The 16,991-nt window shown below is 33.9% G+C and overlaps 1 protein-coding gene across 2 annotated transcripts in view; it reads left to right on the forward strand.

Annotated features, from left to right (window-relative positions):
- DPY19L2 (dpy-19 like 2) overlaps window positions 1–16,991 on the forward strand; it is an 89,486-nt gene that overhangs the window by 33,489 nt on the left and 39,006 nt on the right. For both annotated transcript variants that reach the window (XM_030857528.2, XM_060305423.1), the window contains exons 10-12: window positions 9,438–9,515; window positions 10,362–10,448; window positions 14,638–14,697. In XM_030857528.2, the coding sequence (XP_030713388.1) occupies window positions 9,438–9,515; window positions 10,362–10,448; window positions 14,638–14,697 (225 nt within the window). The remainder of the gene's footprint in view (window positions 1–9,437; window positions 9,516–10,361; window positions 10,449–14,637; window positions 14,698–16,991) is intronic.

Here is a 16,991-nt window from a genome sequence, read left to right on the forward strand (position 1 = left end):
ACAGGAACTGTACTGTCTGCTTATTACCAGATACATAGGTGGGCAAGACTCCTTCCGGGACCCTTGGCATATGGTGCTGGATCCCACAACTTCCACAGAGGCACTTTTGTTCATGGGTGGATGCCAAATTTTAGTTGTTAAAAGGGGGAGGCAGAAAAGCAGGACACCTTATGCTGCCATGATGCTGACGTAACTCCCAGCTTTTAGTTTTCTGAATTAACGTATAAAGTTTTGTTTGCTTCTGTTTTTTTTTTTTTAATACTAACGTGAAGATAATTCAATGTTATTTTTCTGGGAGTGTTTTAAGGCTTTTATTCTTGATTATATTTTTCACAGATTAAAGTTAAGATTAGTTCACGTCTCTTGCACATATTGTCTGAGAAATGGGGCTGAAGGACTCAAGGACTGGCTATATTTTAAAGGAAAAAAGTTACAAGCAACAATTGTAGAAACCTAAAATATTTGGAGTGAGAAGACCTTAAAGCATTATCATTCTTAAGAAACTGAGAAATTGTGACTTACTTATTCAGTAACTGGATTTTAATTTATAATATGCTCTATTTTCTTATATTTTATTAGAGAATTCCCATTCATGTAGGAGAGATTGTTATGACCAAGCACAGTAACAGGGGTAGTTGCAGAAAGGAGGTTATAAAATCAGAAGTGATAGAGATGCAGATTATTTCCGGAAGAGAGAGTATCAATATATCTATACAAAACTGGTTGTCAATTTCATATTCTTTCTTTATATAACTGATTCTTTGCTTGGGTATGTATAAAGCCATATCTCTTTTAATATTTAAATTAATGTGACTCCATGACCTCATCTTGCTTATAAGAAGATTATTTTCTTCCTACCCTGGAGCTTCTCTTCCAACGATAAGCCCATCGGCCATTTATTTGGGCCAAATATCAGGACTAGATGTTTTTGCCTCACTGTTGAAGCCAGAAATGAGACTACTTGTATCTGGAGGATTCAGAAATCTGGGTACACAGTCAAAGCCACCACACTGCTGTTTAGCAAAACTTACCCCTTCTGCATGGAATTTGACCCTCAGTTAACCTTCTAGCTCTCTTCCCTTAGAAACCTGCTAGTGTTGTGTGACCATGATGTTACTAGGCAAGTTGCTTGGTGATTGCCTAATTGCATCCGAGAGGAAGAAATTGTAAGTGAGCTAAGTTCTTCCTGAGGGGGATGCCTTGACTTTGGGCTTCCTGAAGTAAAGTGACGCTCTTAAGTGTCATTTCCCTTGCAGAAGTTTCCATGGGTTATGGATCTTCTAAGCCAGAGTGGCTTCTGCATTTATGTGATGTGCATCTTCTTTCTTTGCTCCTGAGTTGTCACCTGGGGTGAGGCTACCATGAAGACTTCTTTGAGAGCTCCCACTGAAGAGAAATATCTGAATCTGTCCTGCTGACAAGTCCTGTTTCCTGTCCTACAGCTTTCTGAATGAACCAGAGGCCAAGTGTGCACTTAAAACCCCCTGGGTTGCACTGATGTCAAGAACTCAAATTCACCTTATTGAAGATAGAAAACTCCTAACAGCCATAGATGCCAAGTGCTTCACACTAAAATTGGCCTGGACTGTGTGCTTTTACTTACGAGTGGCACCATTTTCTTTCTTGTAAATGTCTCATAGCACGCCTGCAGTGCTGAGATAGCTGAGTTGAGTCATAAGGAATTTCAGCATCAGCTAAATGCTGTCTGTAGAACCAGGCTTCTCCTAAAAAAAGACTGCAGTTCTGGTGTACAGTTCTTGTGAGTGAGCTCACAAGTTCAGAATTCTATCATCCACACAATGTGTTTGTTTCTCAAGTTCCTTGGGGTTCTGTCTTGCCAAATTAGGATTATATTAGTTTTTTGGAGATGTTAAAGTATTGGTGAGTCTCAGAAAGGTTTTCCACCAGGAGACTCATAGCTGCTTATGAAACTTTTTTCCAGTACCTTTGTCTTTACTGAACATCAAATTTCACACACCAAGGGGCTGAGAAAGGACAGTTTTTTGGCAAGTCAAATAAACCTTTTGTTCAAGAAGAGTCTTCGATCTACAAAACCTAAAAGGTCACCAAAATGTTTTTTTCCAAGGGGAGTTGATGTTTCTTCTTCTGGATGTAGAAGCAGCTACTCTTACTATAAATGTCAGCTTCTCTTTCTGAAAGCTTTGTCTGACCTTGCATCTTGTTGTTAAACTCAGTCTACAGGTTGATTTCTTTCTATTAGTTTGACAATGTTTATTGTGGCCACAGTGGTTAAAATATAGTTGATTCTATATGTGTAAACTAACAGGGAATCAAGAATTAGCTTACAGAAGGGATTTATAGTTTCATTCCTTATACACAGTTTTATTTAAAATTTATTTTAAATGCCTGTACTCATTTCTGATTTCAGGAACAAAATTGGTCCAAGCATTTGAACAGATTAAAAACTCTTTATTGTTTCATGGAAACAAATTTTGCCCTATCCTCAGAACTACTTATCTTGAGAAGTATGATGAAAGGAGGCAAGAATAGAAGTCAGTTTTCTACATTTTCACAACAGAATGTTGGCTCTGCTGCTTGTATCTCAGTGAGAGGGATTTCTTTTCAACCAGCAGTTCAAATAGCAACAGTCCAGCTATTAAGTATAATTTTCTCCTGTGAAGGTTTTTTTTTTTAGCAGAAGTGTAAATATGATGTTTAAGAAGGGGGGTCTAGATCTGCATATCCTAATAGTATTGGTCTATGGGAGGAGGGAAAGAGAGACTAACATATACCAGACTTCAGTATTATAGCTTATTTAATCCTCAAGGAGTCCAGGCACATGGGTATTATTAATTTACGATTACAGATGAAGACACTGAGGCTCAGAGATTAAGTTAAAATCAAGTCGGCCTACTTCAGAGCACCAACACTTTCCAATTTATTTTTGCTGCATCTCTAGGGTCTTTCAACTCTTTTCTGTTGAAGGCCACACACTTGGGTGTGTTGTCTTATTTCCTTACTAAAATACCTTCAGTTTTCATGAAGCATTAATAAAAGAAATATGCATTTAAAGCATACTTCTATACCTTTTGTAAAACCATAATTAATTGAGTCTACTGTATTACCTAATTGCTTTTCTATATAAGAATCTGTATGATACATTTTTCATAATTAGTGTCAAGATTAATTTTCTTCACAAAGTAAATTTATGAACTTTTAACAACTATAGTTATTTTATTAAATGAGCTGGACACACTTTCTCACAGTCTCTCTTAAAACCTATATTTTAGACTTGTCCCCATCCCCAAATTTATATACATACTGTATTCTTTTCCTTTTCAGTTTGACAATAAGTGTGATTGCAGTAAATAAAAACTTTTAAGATCTTTAAAATATTGTGTCTTCTGATCAAAGAACATGATATATATCTACTTATTTAGTTCTTAATTTCTATAAATAATGTTAATACAGATTTTTAGAGATCTTTCATTAGATTTGTTCCCAGGTATTTTCTATTTTTGTTGCATTTTAAAAGATTGATTATATTTGTTAGATATGGGGTTCTATGTATGTTAAGCAAAGCTTGTTAATTGTGTTATTCTAATCTTTTAGATTTCTACTGTTTTTGTTTGCTTTCAGTTACTAGAGGAGGAATGTGCTAAAGTCTTCCATTATAACTGATCTGTCTGTATCTACTTTTAGCTGTGTAAATTCTTGCTTTAAACATTTTTTTTTTTTTTTTTTTTTTTTTTTTTGCGATACGCGGGCCTCTCACTGTTGTGGCCTCTCCCGTTGCGGAGCACAGGCTCCGGATGCGCAGGCTCAGCGGCCATGGCTCATGGGCCCAGCCGCTCCGCGGCATGTGGGATCTTCCCGGACTGGGGCACGAACCCGTGTCCCCCGCATCGGCAGGAGGACTCTCAACCACTGCGCCACGAGGGAAACCCCTTGCTTTAAGCATTTTGATGCAACATCATTATGTGCACAGTTGTTATATAGTCCTTTTATTTTTATGTAATGAGCCTTAAAATTTTTTAAAGTGTATTTGTGTGTATGTGTGTGGTAAGAACACTGAACATGAGATACACCCTCTTAATAGATTTTTAAGTGTACAATATAGGTATTGTTATCTATAGACACATGTTGTATAATAGATCTCTAGAAGTTATTGATCTTGAATAACTGAAATCTTATGTGTGTTGATTAGCGACTTCCCATTTCCTCTTCCCCTCAGCCCTTGGCAATCACTATTCTATTATCTATTTCTGTGAGTTTGACTATTCTAAATACCTCTGATAAATGGAACCATGCAGTATTTGTCCTTCTGTGACTGGCTTAATTTACTCAGCATAATATTCTCATCCATACTGTTGCATGTTATAGGATTTCCTTCTCTTTTAAGGCTGATACTATTCTGTTGTATGTGTACAACACATTTTAAAATCCATTCGACCGTTGATTGTCATTTAGGCTATTTCCATATCTCGGATATTGTCAGTAGGGCTGCAGTGCACATGAGAGTGCTAATATCTCTTCAAGATCCTGTTTTCAATTCCTTTGGATAAATACTTAGAAGTGGAAATGCTGGATCATATGCTATTTCTATTTTTAATTTTTGAGGAACCTCCATACTGTTCTCTTTAGCAGCTGCATAATTTTGCATTCCCATTAACAATGTAAAAGGATTCCCTTTTTTTCACATCCTCACTAATACTTGTCATTTGTTTTTTTGAAAATAGCCATCCTAACAGGTGTGAGATAATATATCATAATGGTTTTGATTTGCATTTCACTGATGATTAATGATATTGAGTGTTTTTTCATATATCTGTTGGCCATTTGTATATCTTCTTAGGATAAATAGCTGTTCAATTCTTTGCCCATTTTTTAATTGTTATTAGTTTTTTGCTAGAGTAATATGAGTTCATTATATATTTTGGATATAACCCCTTATCGGATATATGGGGTATTTTCTCCCATTCCATAGGTTGCTGTTTACCCTTTCGGTGTTTCCTTTGCTATACAGAAGCTTTTTACTTTGATGTAATCTCACTTGTCTTATATCTGATAAGAGATTAATATCATCAAAATAAGAGATAACAAGTGTTGGTGAGGATGTGGAGGAAAGGGAACCCTTGTGCACTGTTGGTGGGAATGAAATTGGTGCAACCACTATTGAAAACAGTATGGAGGCTCCTCAAAAAATTTAAAATTGAACTACCATGTGATCTAGTAATCCCACTTCTGGGTATATATCCAAAAGAAATGAAAACAGAATATTGAAGAGATTATCTGTGCTTCTATGTTTATTGCAGCATTATTCATAATAGCCAAGGTATGGAAATAACCTAAGTGTCTGTTAACAGATGAATGGATAAAGAAGATGAGCTACATAGATACACAATGGAGTATTACTCAGCCATGAGAAAAAGGAAATCCTGCCATAGGACATAGATGGACCTTGAGGGCATTATGCTAAGTGACATAAGTCAGACAGAAAGACAAATACTGTATTATATCATGGGATATAATATTAGGATCACGTATTAGTATTTAGTTTGGAATCTAAAAAAACCAAACTTATAGAAACAGAGAGTTGAATGGTGGCTACCAGGGCCTGAGGAGTGTGGGAAGTAGGAAGATATTGGACAAAGGTACAGACTTGCAACTAGAAGATGAATAAGTTCTGGTGATCTATCACATAGCATAATGATTGTAATTAACGTTATTGTTTTATATACTTGAACATTGGTAAGAAAGTAGATCTTAAACGTTCTCACCACAAAAATGAAATGAGAATTTCGTGACGTGATGAAGGTGTTAGCTAACACTGCAGTGGTAATAATACTGTAATATATGTGTATCAAATCAACAGGTTGTATACCTTAAACTTACACAATGTTTTAAGTCAAGTATATCTCAATAAAGCTGAAAAAAAATAACAGAGGGATCCTTGGTAGAGACTCTAAGCTTAATAAAAGGGACAAATTTCTTAAATCCAGTAAAGTTCTGATTATCCATTAGCTGGAATTTTAGTTGGAACCACTTTATGCCTTCCCCATCCATTTTGGGGGAGGAGGTAGGTAGTAAGGTATTTACGCTGGGAGAAGAAAAAATGACAGGAAGTTTGAGAGTAAGATATTAGCACCAAACTCCCAAATTCTGGGTAGTTGATCTATAGAATATACTTATAACAATTTATGCATTCTTTTGACTCTGAGATTCTATGACCTTGCCTGAGCTTACTTTATGAGGCACTTGATAATGTGTTGAAATGAAGTTTGCAGAGATATTCGTGTCCTTGCCTTTTTTTCCACACCACCAGCAAATAAGTTTCTTTAGGGTGGAGATAGCATTGGCCCTCTAGTATCCATTGAATGGCTTTGAATTTATAGCATCGTTTCTAAGAACACTATACTTTAAGCTCCAAGCAATTAAGTTATAAGCAAAGTTCTGGGAAACTATATTCAGGTAAATTGGTTATTACTTGAAAGTATTACCATCTTCAACTGGCACCTCTTGAAATAAAAATCTCTTTGGAATTCTTGAATGAATTATCCATTGTTGTTTTACTTATACAACAAATTCATAATCTGGTTACCACTAAATGTTAAATTGCATGAGACTTTTCAAAGGCCCAAAGAAAAGAATTCCTGGGCCCAGTCGTAATTATTATTGTGAATGCAGTCCTCTAAAATAAATGTTAATACTGTAATTCACAGCAGAGCTGTACAATTTTTAATGAAATAAAGTACAACCAAAATAAAATGTCATATAGTTAGAATCATAGGTTGTGTCACATTTTCAGACTGACTTCTTTCACTTAAGCATATGTATTTTAGGTTCCTCCATGTCTTTTCATGACTTGATAGCTCATTTCTTTTTATTGATGAATAATATTCCATTGTCTGGATGTACCACAGTTTGTTTATCCAGTCAACTCTTGAAGGACATCATGGCTGCTTCCAGTCTTTGGTGATTCCCTAAACATTCATGTGAAGGTTTTGAGTGGGCATAAGATTTCAGCTCAATTGGGTAAATACCTAGGAGTGTGATTGTTGGATTGTATGTTAAGACTATGTTTAGTTTTGTAAGAAATTGCCGATTTTGTCAGGTTTTTGGATTTCAGCCATTCCATTAAGTGTGTAGCAGTATCTCGTTGTTCTAATTTACAGTTCCTAATGTAGTATTGGGTTTAGCATCTTTACATGTGCTTATTTGCCCTCTGTAGATCTTCTTTGGTTAGGTTATTTGTTCACATCTTTTGACCTTTTTTTTTGCGGTACGCGGGCCTCTCACTGTTGTGGCCTCTCCTGTTGCGGAGCACAGGCTCCGGACGCATAGGCTCTTGGGCCATGGCTCACGGGCCCAGCCACTCCACGGTATGTGGGATCCTCCCGGACCGGAGCACGAACCCGTGTCCCCTGCATCGGCAGGAGGACTCTCAACCACTGCGCCACCCTTTTTGACGCAGTGGTTGCCCTTTCTGACCATTTTTAAATTGGGTTATTTGTTTTCTTATTTCTGAGTTTTAAGAGTTCTTAGTACATTTGACCTACCAAACCTTTATCAGATATGGGTTATGCAAAGATTTTCTCACAGTCCCTGGCTTGTCTTTAGTTTTCTTAATAGTGTCTTTTGTGAAGCTGGGGTTTTTAATTTTAAGGAAGTTCAGTTTATCAGTTTTTTTCTTTCATGGATCATGCTTTTGATGTCATAGCTAAAAACTAATCCTCAAATAAGATCACCTTGATTTTCTCCTATATTATATTTTAGAAGTTTTTTAGTTTGTGTTCTACATTTAGCTCTAAGATACACTTGAGTCAGTTTTTTGAAAGGTGTAAGATCTAGGTCTAGATTTATTTTTTTTTAATGCATGCGTGTCCAAGTCTTCCAGCGCTATTTGTTGAAAAGACTGTCATTTCTCCATTTTGTGCAGTTGTCAAAGCTCAGTTGCCTATAATTGTGTGGATCTGTTTCTAGACCCTCTATTTTATCCCTTTGATCAATTTGTCTATTTTTTTCTCCAGTACCGTGCTGTCTTGATTACTGCAGCTTTGTAGTAAGTCTTAAAGTCAGTTAGTCTCAGACCCTTTTTAAGAGTTTTCTCTTTGCCTTTGGTTATAAGCAGTTTTTACTATGACATGCCTATGTATGGTTGGGTTTTGTTTGTTTTAATTTATCCCTTGCTGGGGGCTACTAATACTTTATGAATCAGTGCTTGATTCTTTTTCTATAGATTCTGGGGACTTCTCAGGTATAATGTCTTTAAGTATAGATTTTACTTAATTCCCTCAGCCCTTTCTGAGATGTAAAGTATGACCTTTATACTATATGCTCTACATCTCTTATGTTCTTTCATATGTTGTTCATCCCTTCGTCATTTTATACTTTCTTCTGACCTATCTTCCAATTTATCACTTCTTTGTTTGGCTGTGTTCAACCTGCTTAAACCCATTTTTGACTTCTTATTATTGATTATTGTAATATTTAGTTGTATATTTTTAATTCGGTTCTTTATTTAATGGCTTTCAATACCCTCCTGGAATTTTCAATCTTATCTGTTATTTCTGTGCATATGTCAAGCATAAAGTCTATGTCTGATGATGCCAGACATGTTTTTGCATGGTTTGTGAGCTAAGAGTAGTTTTTACATTTTTATAGTAGAAAAAGAAGGAGAGTATACAATTGAGACTGTACGTGGCCTACAAGTCTTAACATATTTATTATCTGGCTTTTTACATAAAAAGTTTGCTGACCGCTGAACTAGATTGAGATTCTTCATAGATCTGTTTCTGTTGTCTTAGTGATGATGTCTTATCTCCTCCTGTATCTGATTAGTTTTGATGTGGTATTAGACATTGTACCTGAACAATTGTACAGTTAATTTGAGACTAAGATATTAAGTTCTTCCAGAGAAAATTAAATTTGTTTTCAGCAGGCAAACACAGGGACTAACAATCTTTAATCTCCCTCATGCAATCACAGAATGAGATAATTCAAAAGTGGGCTTCAGTATTTTGGAGCACTGCTTTGATTTCTGGTTCTCTCTTACAGTATAACCCTTTGAAGTCCCAAACCAAAGCTTGGGGACTTAGCAGAGATCTCATTCTTGGGGTTACCTGACAGCTAAGTGTGTGGAAATGTCTCAACTGCCTCTCAGCTAGCAGGCATCTGCTTCTGTTAGAATTGGCAGAAGAAGAAAAGTGACCCAAAATGTCATGCTCATCTCTGTAGATTTCCACCTTTTCTCTGGTCTTAGCTTCCTAATTCTTTTTTTGCTGTATTAGTAAGCTGTGGCTTTCATACAGGTACTTTTATTATTTTTTAGAGCTCTTCTAGTTCTCAGTTGGTTCACATTACTTTGACAATCATTATTGGAAATATAACTCTCCTCTTATATTTACTTTGCTTATGAATAGTGAAATGCTTTTCTACATTTTTTCACTTCTGCTTTTTTTATATTTTTATTTCAGATAGCCTCATTATTTCCCATGTATGTTGTGGGGTACATTGAGCCAAAAAAATTTCGGAAGATCATCTATATGAACATGGTGACAGTTTTTTGAATATCTTTATTGGAGTATAATTGCTTTACAATGTTTTATTAGTTTCTGCTGTACACCTGGTAACATTTTTAATATTTATAAGTCATATATTAAAATAAGATCTCAGGGTTTATAAAATAGAACTGTTTTATATACCTCCTCTCAAGTAGTATTTAATACATATGATGTTGCTAATATTTAGAAGGATAACTGAATGCCATATTATAGCAACTATACTTTCAACTAGACTGTAGACATTTTTTATTCTCTGAAACTTTAAAAAAATTTTTTTTTAATTATTATTGTCACTACTTTTGTAACTGCCTTTTCTCCCTGAGACCTGAGATTTTTAACACTTTGCATGAATTTGACACTCTGTGAAATTTATGTTTTTGCATTATTGTTTTTTTATATTAGTTTCCAAACACATATCCCTTAAGAAAATAAAAATCTTTTAGGTAAGAACATAAAATAAAGCTTCCTTAGTGAGGAAAATCCTCAAGTAGTTCAACAAAAATCAGATTAGAAAACTAATAGTTATAAGTAAGTCTTTCTTATTATATTCCTCCATTATTGAGTTAATAGAAACAATAAGATTTTTCCTGTTTTCTTTGTACCAAGTTAAAAATAGGGGGAAAAAATTAAATTCTGCTATATAGTATTTATGGTGTTGAAAATGATTAGAACCTATCAGTGTGTTGAAATTCTGTTATCACTTGGTCAGGATCTATTTATTAATCTTTTTATGCAAATAAAGTTTGTATTGGAAATGAGTATATCCCTGTAGACAAAGTATGCATTATGCTATCTATCTAATAACTATAAAATGTATTTATTTTCTGCAATTTTCAGGTTTCGGTTCTCCTTTGTTTTGTATTGATGTTTGGAAATCCAATGTATTTATCTTCTTATTATTCTTCGTCTCTATTGATGACATTGGTAAGTGTTTGTTAAGCTTGTGAAGATTTTTTTTTAACCTGTCAAATAGCAAGTTTACCCATTTAATATAGGTTAAAGAGAATAAATAAGGCCCTTTCTGGATTACTGCCCACATGAAAAATTTTTCCCAGATAATGCTTTTTGTCTATCTAATCCTTGCAAAATAATATAAGCAAAGTTTACCTTTTTAAGGCAATGCCCAAGTAAAATTTTTTTAAAATAATAAGGTAATAAGACTTACTTTTTAAAATATGCCATAATTTATGACAAAAATTAGTTATTTCCTTCTAAGTCACTTCAGTAGGCTAAATACTTACTGCAGTGACACTGCCATTGCCCAAAACGTTTTTGGAACTCCTCTGAATTGCCTTCACAGACTCTGGCACATTCTTTTAAATGTCCTCAGTGGTGGCAAATCTTTGTCTTTTAAGGGTGGATTTGATTTTTGGAAATGACCAAAGTCTTGTGAATAAGGTGGGTGATTGGGCTGGGTAATACAGATCTTGATCAAAATATAGTGTGACAACAAAGTAATAAGACCTATTTTCTTGCACGCATAAGGAAATAATCTCTAAAGATAGTTTATAAAGAGGAGTTCCAAACTGTTTTGAGCAGTGGCAACATAATTATAATAAGGGTGTAGTTTCTTCATGTGACTTACTTTCATGGAATAACACTCATTTAGAGTTGTATTTGGAATGGTGGTTCAGTAAATCAGTTTTATTACCTTATAGTCATACTTTCGATATTCATAAGCCAGAACCTGGAATGTTCTCCACTGGAATGTTCCTAGAATATTCTCTTTCCACAATGACCAGAAATGATAACTTATTACAAAAATACCAAAATATAGCACTTTTCCATGTGTGGTGCATTGACTGAATCTTTTGAGATTTAGGTTTTTAACATTTTTTCTCCCCATACCTTTTTTTTTTTTTTTGCCTCCCAGTAAGTAATTTCTTCTCTTTATCTCTTCCAAAAGGCATAGGCCCTTTCTTTTCAACATTTTGTCACACTTTTTCAGTATTACAAAGTAGATGACTTGTAATAGTGTGTTCATCAACATCTTTCTATGAAAACATTTTTTATTCTAAAATATAGCACAGATGTAGAAAACCTCATAAAACCAATGTTTTATGTACTTAGTTCTGACTAGTACTGATAAGTACTGATTAATGGACTGTTACTTGTCAAACATCCTTAAACTACCGTCAAGTCAAAACTAGAACTTTTCTAACCATTCTAGAAGCCTTCCATGTAAGCTGCCTCAATCATAACTCCCTTGAGCTGCTCTAAAACAGTAGTGACTATCTTGACTATGGTGATCACTCCAGGCTTTTCTTTATAGTTTTATCACTTAAGTTTCTATTATTATCTATAGGTTTCCAATATGTCTCCCTGTTTTATTCCCCGGGATATTTTTTTTTATCTGGGTCACTGAACATGTGAAGGGTTCTGTGGTCTAGATTTTGCTCCTGAGTCCTCATGGTGCCGCTTTACATCTTCTTTTGTCTTCTGTATTTATATTAATACTTGGGTCTAAAACCTGGACGTGTTCAGATTTAATTCCTTTGGCAAGTATATAGTATTGTTCTTCAGTCAGGAGTCACATATTTATCTGGTGCCTCTCTTTTTATGATCAGCATTTGGTACCAGAACCATTAATTCAGTAGGGATTGCAAAATGATGATATTCCAATCCCTCCTTTACAGTTCACATTTCATATAGGAAAAGTAAAGTACATTTCTAAATGGGGGGAGTTGGGAGGAAGTAGAAAAATATTTGAAGAAATAATGACCAAAAATTTTCCAAATTTGATGAAAATTATAGTCTCAGAGATGAAGAATAACAGTAAATCTCAAATACCAAAAACATAGAGCTAGAGTAAGCATATTATCAAATTGTTTAAGATCAGCAATAAAGAGAAAATCTTCGGAGTAGCAATAGAATTAAGACATGTTAAATACAGAAGAACAAAGAGTAAGGATGTCAGCAGATTTTTCATAAGAAAAAAGTGCAAGCAACAAAACAGTCAAGAAGCATCTTTAAAATATTTAAAAATACTATCTATGATTCTATATCCAGCAAACATGTCTTTCAAAAATGCAGGCAAAATAAAGACTTTATGACCTTTATGTTAAAGGAGGTCTTTCAGATGAAAGGAATATAATATTAGATGTCAGTCTGGCTCACACAAATGAAGAGCCCTGGAAATGGTAGCTAAAGGTTTTCCTACCATCTGTGACAGAATGGATAGACCTTGAGGGCATAATTATGTGACATAAGTCAGAGAAAGACAAATACTATCTTTTCATTTGTGTCTTCTTTAATTTCTTTCAGCAATGTATTCAGTGTGTAGGTCTTTCACCTCTTTGGTTATGTTTATTCTTAATATTTTCTTTTTGAGACTATTGTAAGTGGGATTGTTTTCTTAATTTCCTTTTTAGATAGTTCATTGTTAGTGTATAGAAATGCAACATAGTTTCTTTGTTGAGTTTGTATCCTGCTACTTTGCAGAACTTGTTTATTCTAACAGTTTATGTGTGTGGGTGTATGTAGAATCTTTAATGTTTTCTACATATAAGATCATGCCATCTGTGAACAGAGATAATTTTACATTTTCCTCCTCAATTTTTCTGGTTTACCCATTTAGTTGTTTTCTTTTTTGCACTAATAAATATTACATGTATATTTTATTATACCCCCTCCTACTTACATGAAAGGTAGCATACTATAGTCTTTTGCATTTTGATTTATCAACCTATTCTGGGTATCACTTAGCAACCTTTCATAGATATCACTCCATATCAGTTCACGGAGATCTTCATTCTTTCTTGTAATTTCATAGTAAGTATTCCCTTCTGCATCTTCCATAGATAATTCAACCATTCTCCTAAGTCTGGGCATTTTGTTTATTTCTTGTATTTTGCATTTACAAACAATTGTGCATTGTGTAATCTGGTACATTTATATTTTCCTATTGTTGGAACTTCAGGAATCCTGGCTCATCTTGGGCCAATTAGATGATGCAAAATTCTCCAAATCTTAGTAATACACAGGCCTAAGATTTGTTTCTCATTGGAGCTTTTTGTTTTTCCAACACAAACTTGGGAATAAACGAATACCTTACCAACTTGTAGAGATAGTAGGAGGAGTATTCCTAGTTCCTGCATGTCTTTGTCAGTTCAAGCTGCTATAACAAAAATACCAGAATGGGTGGCTTTCATGGAAATCTATTTCTTAACAGTTCTAGATGCTGGAAAGCCCGAGATCAAGGTGTCAGCTGATTTAGTTCTTGATGAGGGCTTTCTTCTTGATTTGCAGACAGATATCTTCATTGTATCCTCCCATGATGGAGAGAGCGATCATCTCTCTCATGTCTGTCCTTAGAAAGGCACTAATCCCATTTATGAGGTTCCCACCCTCATGATCTAATTACCTCACAAAGGGTTCCACCTCTAAATGTGTCACATTGGAGCTTAGAGTTTCAACACAGGATCGGTGGAGGGACGTAAACATTCAGTTGATAGCACCAAGGGTATAGTTTTTGAGGACCCCAGCTGTATGCATGAGTCTTAATTCCAGTTTCTTACCTTTCATAGTCCCAAGTCTTCTGCTGCCCTCCCTTTTAATACAAGCCCATAGTTGTAACCTTGTTCTACAGACCTCCTTAAAAACTGCCAACTCCTTAAAAACTCTCCTAATTAATGTTTTGCTTTTTAAAAATCACCTTCTTTTCTCTGGCACCTGGAAAGTTCCTTTTCTTTCTTATAAATTCAGTTAGATATATATATATTTTTAAACATTTTAAAATATTTGTGGGTTTGGAGAGGAAGGATTTTCATGTTAATTTAGACCACTAATTTTTCTGGATAACTTACATGTATGCTTGCATGGACATACCTTTCACACACCATCTATCTCCTTGGAGGAACTGCCCTGCATAAAACATCCCAAGTAACTCAGTAAGGAATTAACTTGATTCTAGGGTCAACTTTCTGGTACACAAAGCATTTGGCTTTCACCCCAAGGAAATTTTCCATGTCCAAATTCAGAAAAATCAACAATTAAGAAGGAAAATGTCTGGTGATAGCCAAGATGGAAGGGGGTGGCTGTGTAACTTTTGAAATGTAATTTTTAAAAAGTTAATTTAATTTGATTGTGTCATTTTATGTCATATGCATTTTAGGTGATAATTCTAAGGAGAAATAAAATTCAAAGATTGGATGCATCTGAACTCCACTTTTGGGTAAGGGTCAACATTTTTAACACAATTTCTTCAAATCCTTTTTTATTTCTATAAACTGAATACAGATAATATGCTTTAAAAATGAATGATTTATAGTTAGTAAATGTTATAAATAGCTACTTACATAAGGTGGGAAACACTCCTTAGCAATACCTACAAGTCATTTTCAAGAAGTTAGTTCATTTATTTCAGCACTACCCTCAGGCCTTTCTTCTTTACTTTTCCTTCTGATATACCCTACTACCTTGCTTTTAATTTTTTTTCTATTTGCTTTGAGTTTCTTTCTTTACATTTACTAACCTTCTCTTCAAAATAACTCAGTCCGTAGTTCTGTCCCCACTTTCCCTTTTTCTGTTCTCTACATTTATCCATCATCTATCTTTCCTTTGGCTTCCAACTTTAGACTCTTATTATTTTTGTCCTTTTAACATTTTCCCTACAATCTCCCAGTTCCTTTTTATTTCAACTCAGCCACTACCTGATCTTTGTTTGACTTCTTTGCAAATGTACAAATGGATGGCCCATGTTATCTCTATATTTGTATGTTACGTTACAAAGTAAAATAAGTACCTTATTAAGTAGGCACTGCAATGACTAATTCTCGTAGTATCAGACAGATGACATTCTTTTTCTCTAGGTCTTTAATGTACTCCTACTAAAAAATAAAATCTACCATATTAAAGAACTCTGTGATTACATATTATATATTGGTATGGTAAAACTGGAAATGATAAGAGGGTAGATAGCCACTCAGAATATAAACAAACAAAATGGAATGAGTTGCCAGTTTCTTATTGCTGGAAGCATTCTCCCATACCCTATGGTGAAAATACACTTGTTATTGAATGATATGACCCTTCTAATATTTTGATTTTTTTTCTTCAGAAAAATTGGCAAAGCTTGTTTTTTTAAAGATTAAACCAAGAAATCAACAGAAAATTTAAAGATTTTTATTTAATAATTTAACTCAAAAGGAAGTCAAAATTTTAATTACAAATTACTGAAAAATGACAACAAATAGAGCAGTATCTGTGGATGTTTAGGGAATTCTGCCAAAGTTGTGTTCGGAGGAAATTTTATTGTCTTAAATATTTTCAGTTTTAGACTGCAAAGAATAAAAAGCTTTCAAGTCAAGAATTTCAAAGAAACAAAAATCTAATGAGAGAACAGTTAAGATATATTGAATGTTCAGCTTATACTTACGTTTTAAAACTGATATAATTAATACCATCAATCTCTTGCAAAAGGGAGAAATTAGTCATGGTAGTCATCTGAACAACACAGAAAACATTCTGGCTTTTTATGTCTTTTTTCTGGAAGACCGTCAAAAAGAAATAGCAAAGCTATTTTGTGAAATAGCACTTTTTCTTACAAAAACACCTGTTTTTGTAGGAAAAAGGGATAATCCATTCTTGTCAAATTGGGTTCATCCCACGAATGCAAAGATGTTTCTGGAAAATTTATAAATATAAATTGTCACACTAGCAAATTAAAGGAGAAAAATACTTTATGATCATCTCATTAGATGCAGAAAATAAATTTCATAAAATTAAACACCCATTTATGATAAAAACTCTTAGCACAGAAGAAATAGCAGGGAGTTTACTTAACCCAATAAAATTCTTCAGCAGTCATTGGTTTTGCAGGAGAGATATTTGGAGTATTCCATTTATGAAGATCAAGATAAATATGTTTTTTCACATTTTATTAAAGGTTCAAACATGTAAAAGCAAGAAAGTAAATAACAGGATTAGAAAAGAAATGGAAAGAAAAATCAAAATTTATTATATCATTATTTACATGTAAAACAAAATAATTATAAGAAATTATAAAAATTCAATAACATGGCTAGGTATAAGATTAATATTCAAAAGTTAATTGCATTTCTGTTCTTTGGCAACAAACAAAAAACATATTTTTGAAAATATGCTATATATATTAGGGAGAAAAAAATACATAGTATCTGAATAAATCTAATATTTTTGAAATTTAAATTTTTTTTAAATGTGTAAAAGCATTTATCATGTAATAAGGATAAGGAAAATTACAACTTGAATGAGAAAAGGCAATAAAGAGATGTTAACACCCAGATGAGTAAGATGTTGGGATTATTTGGCAAGAATTTTAAAGCAGTCATCATAAAAATACTTCAGTGAGCAATTATAAGTACTCTAGAAGCAAACAAAATATCACCAAAGAAATCAAAAATTTTTTTTAAAAAAAGGAATAACTTGGGAATTTAAAAAAAAATAATAACTTGAAAAATACTGTAACTGAAATAAAAAACTCAGTGA

Source organism: Globicephala melas, chromosome 9 (assembly GCF_963455315.2).
Source record: "Globicephala melas chromosome 9, mGloMel1.2, whole genome shotgun sequence".
NCBI classification, from domain to species: Eukaryota; Metazoa; Chordata; class Mammalia; order Artiodactyla; family Delphinidae; genus Globicephala; species Globicephala melas.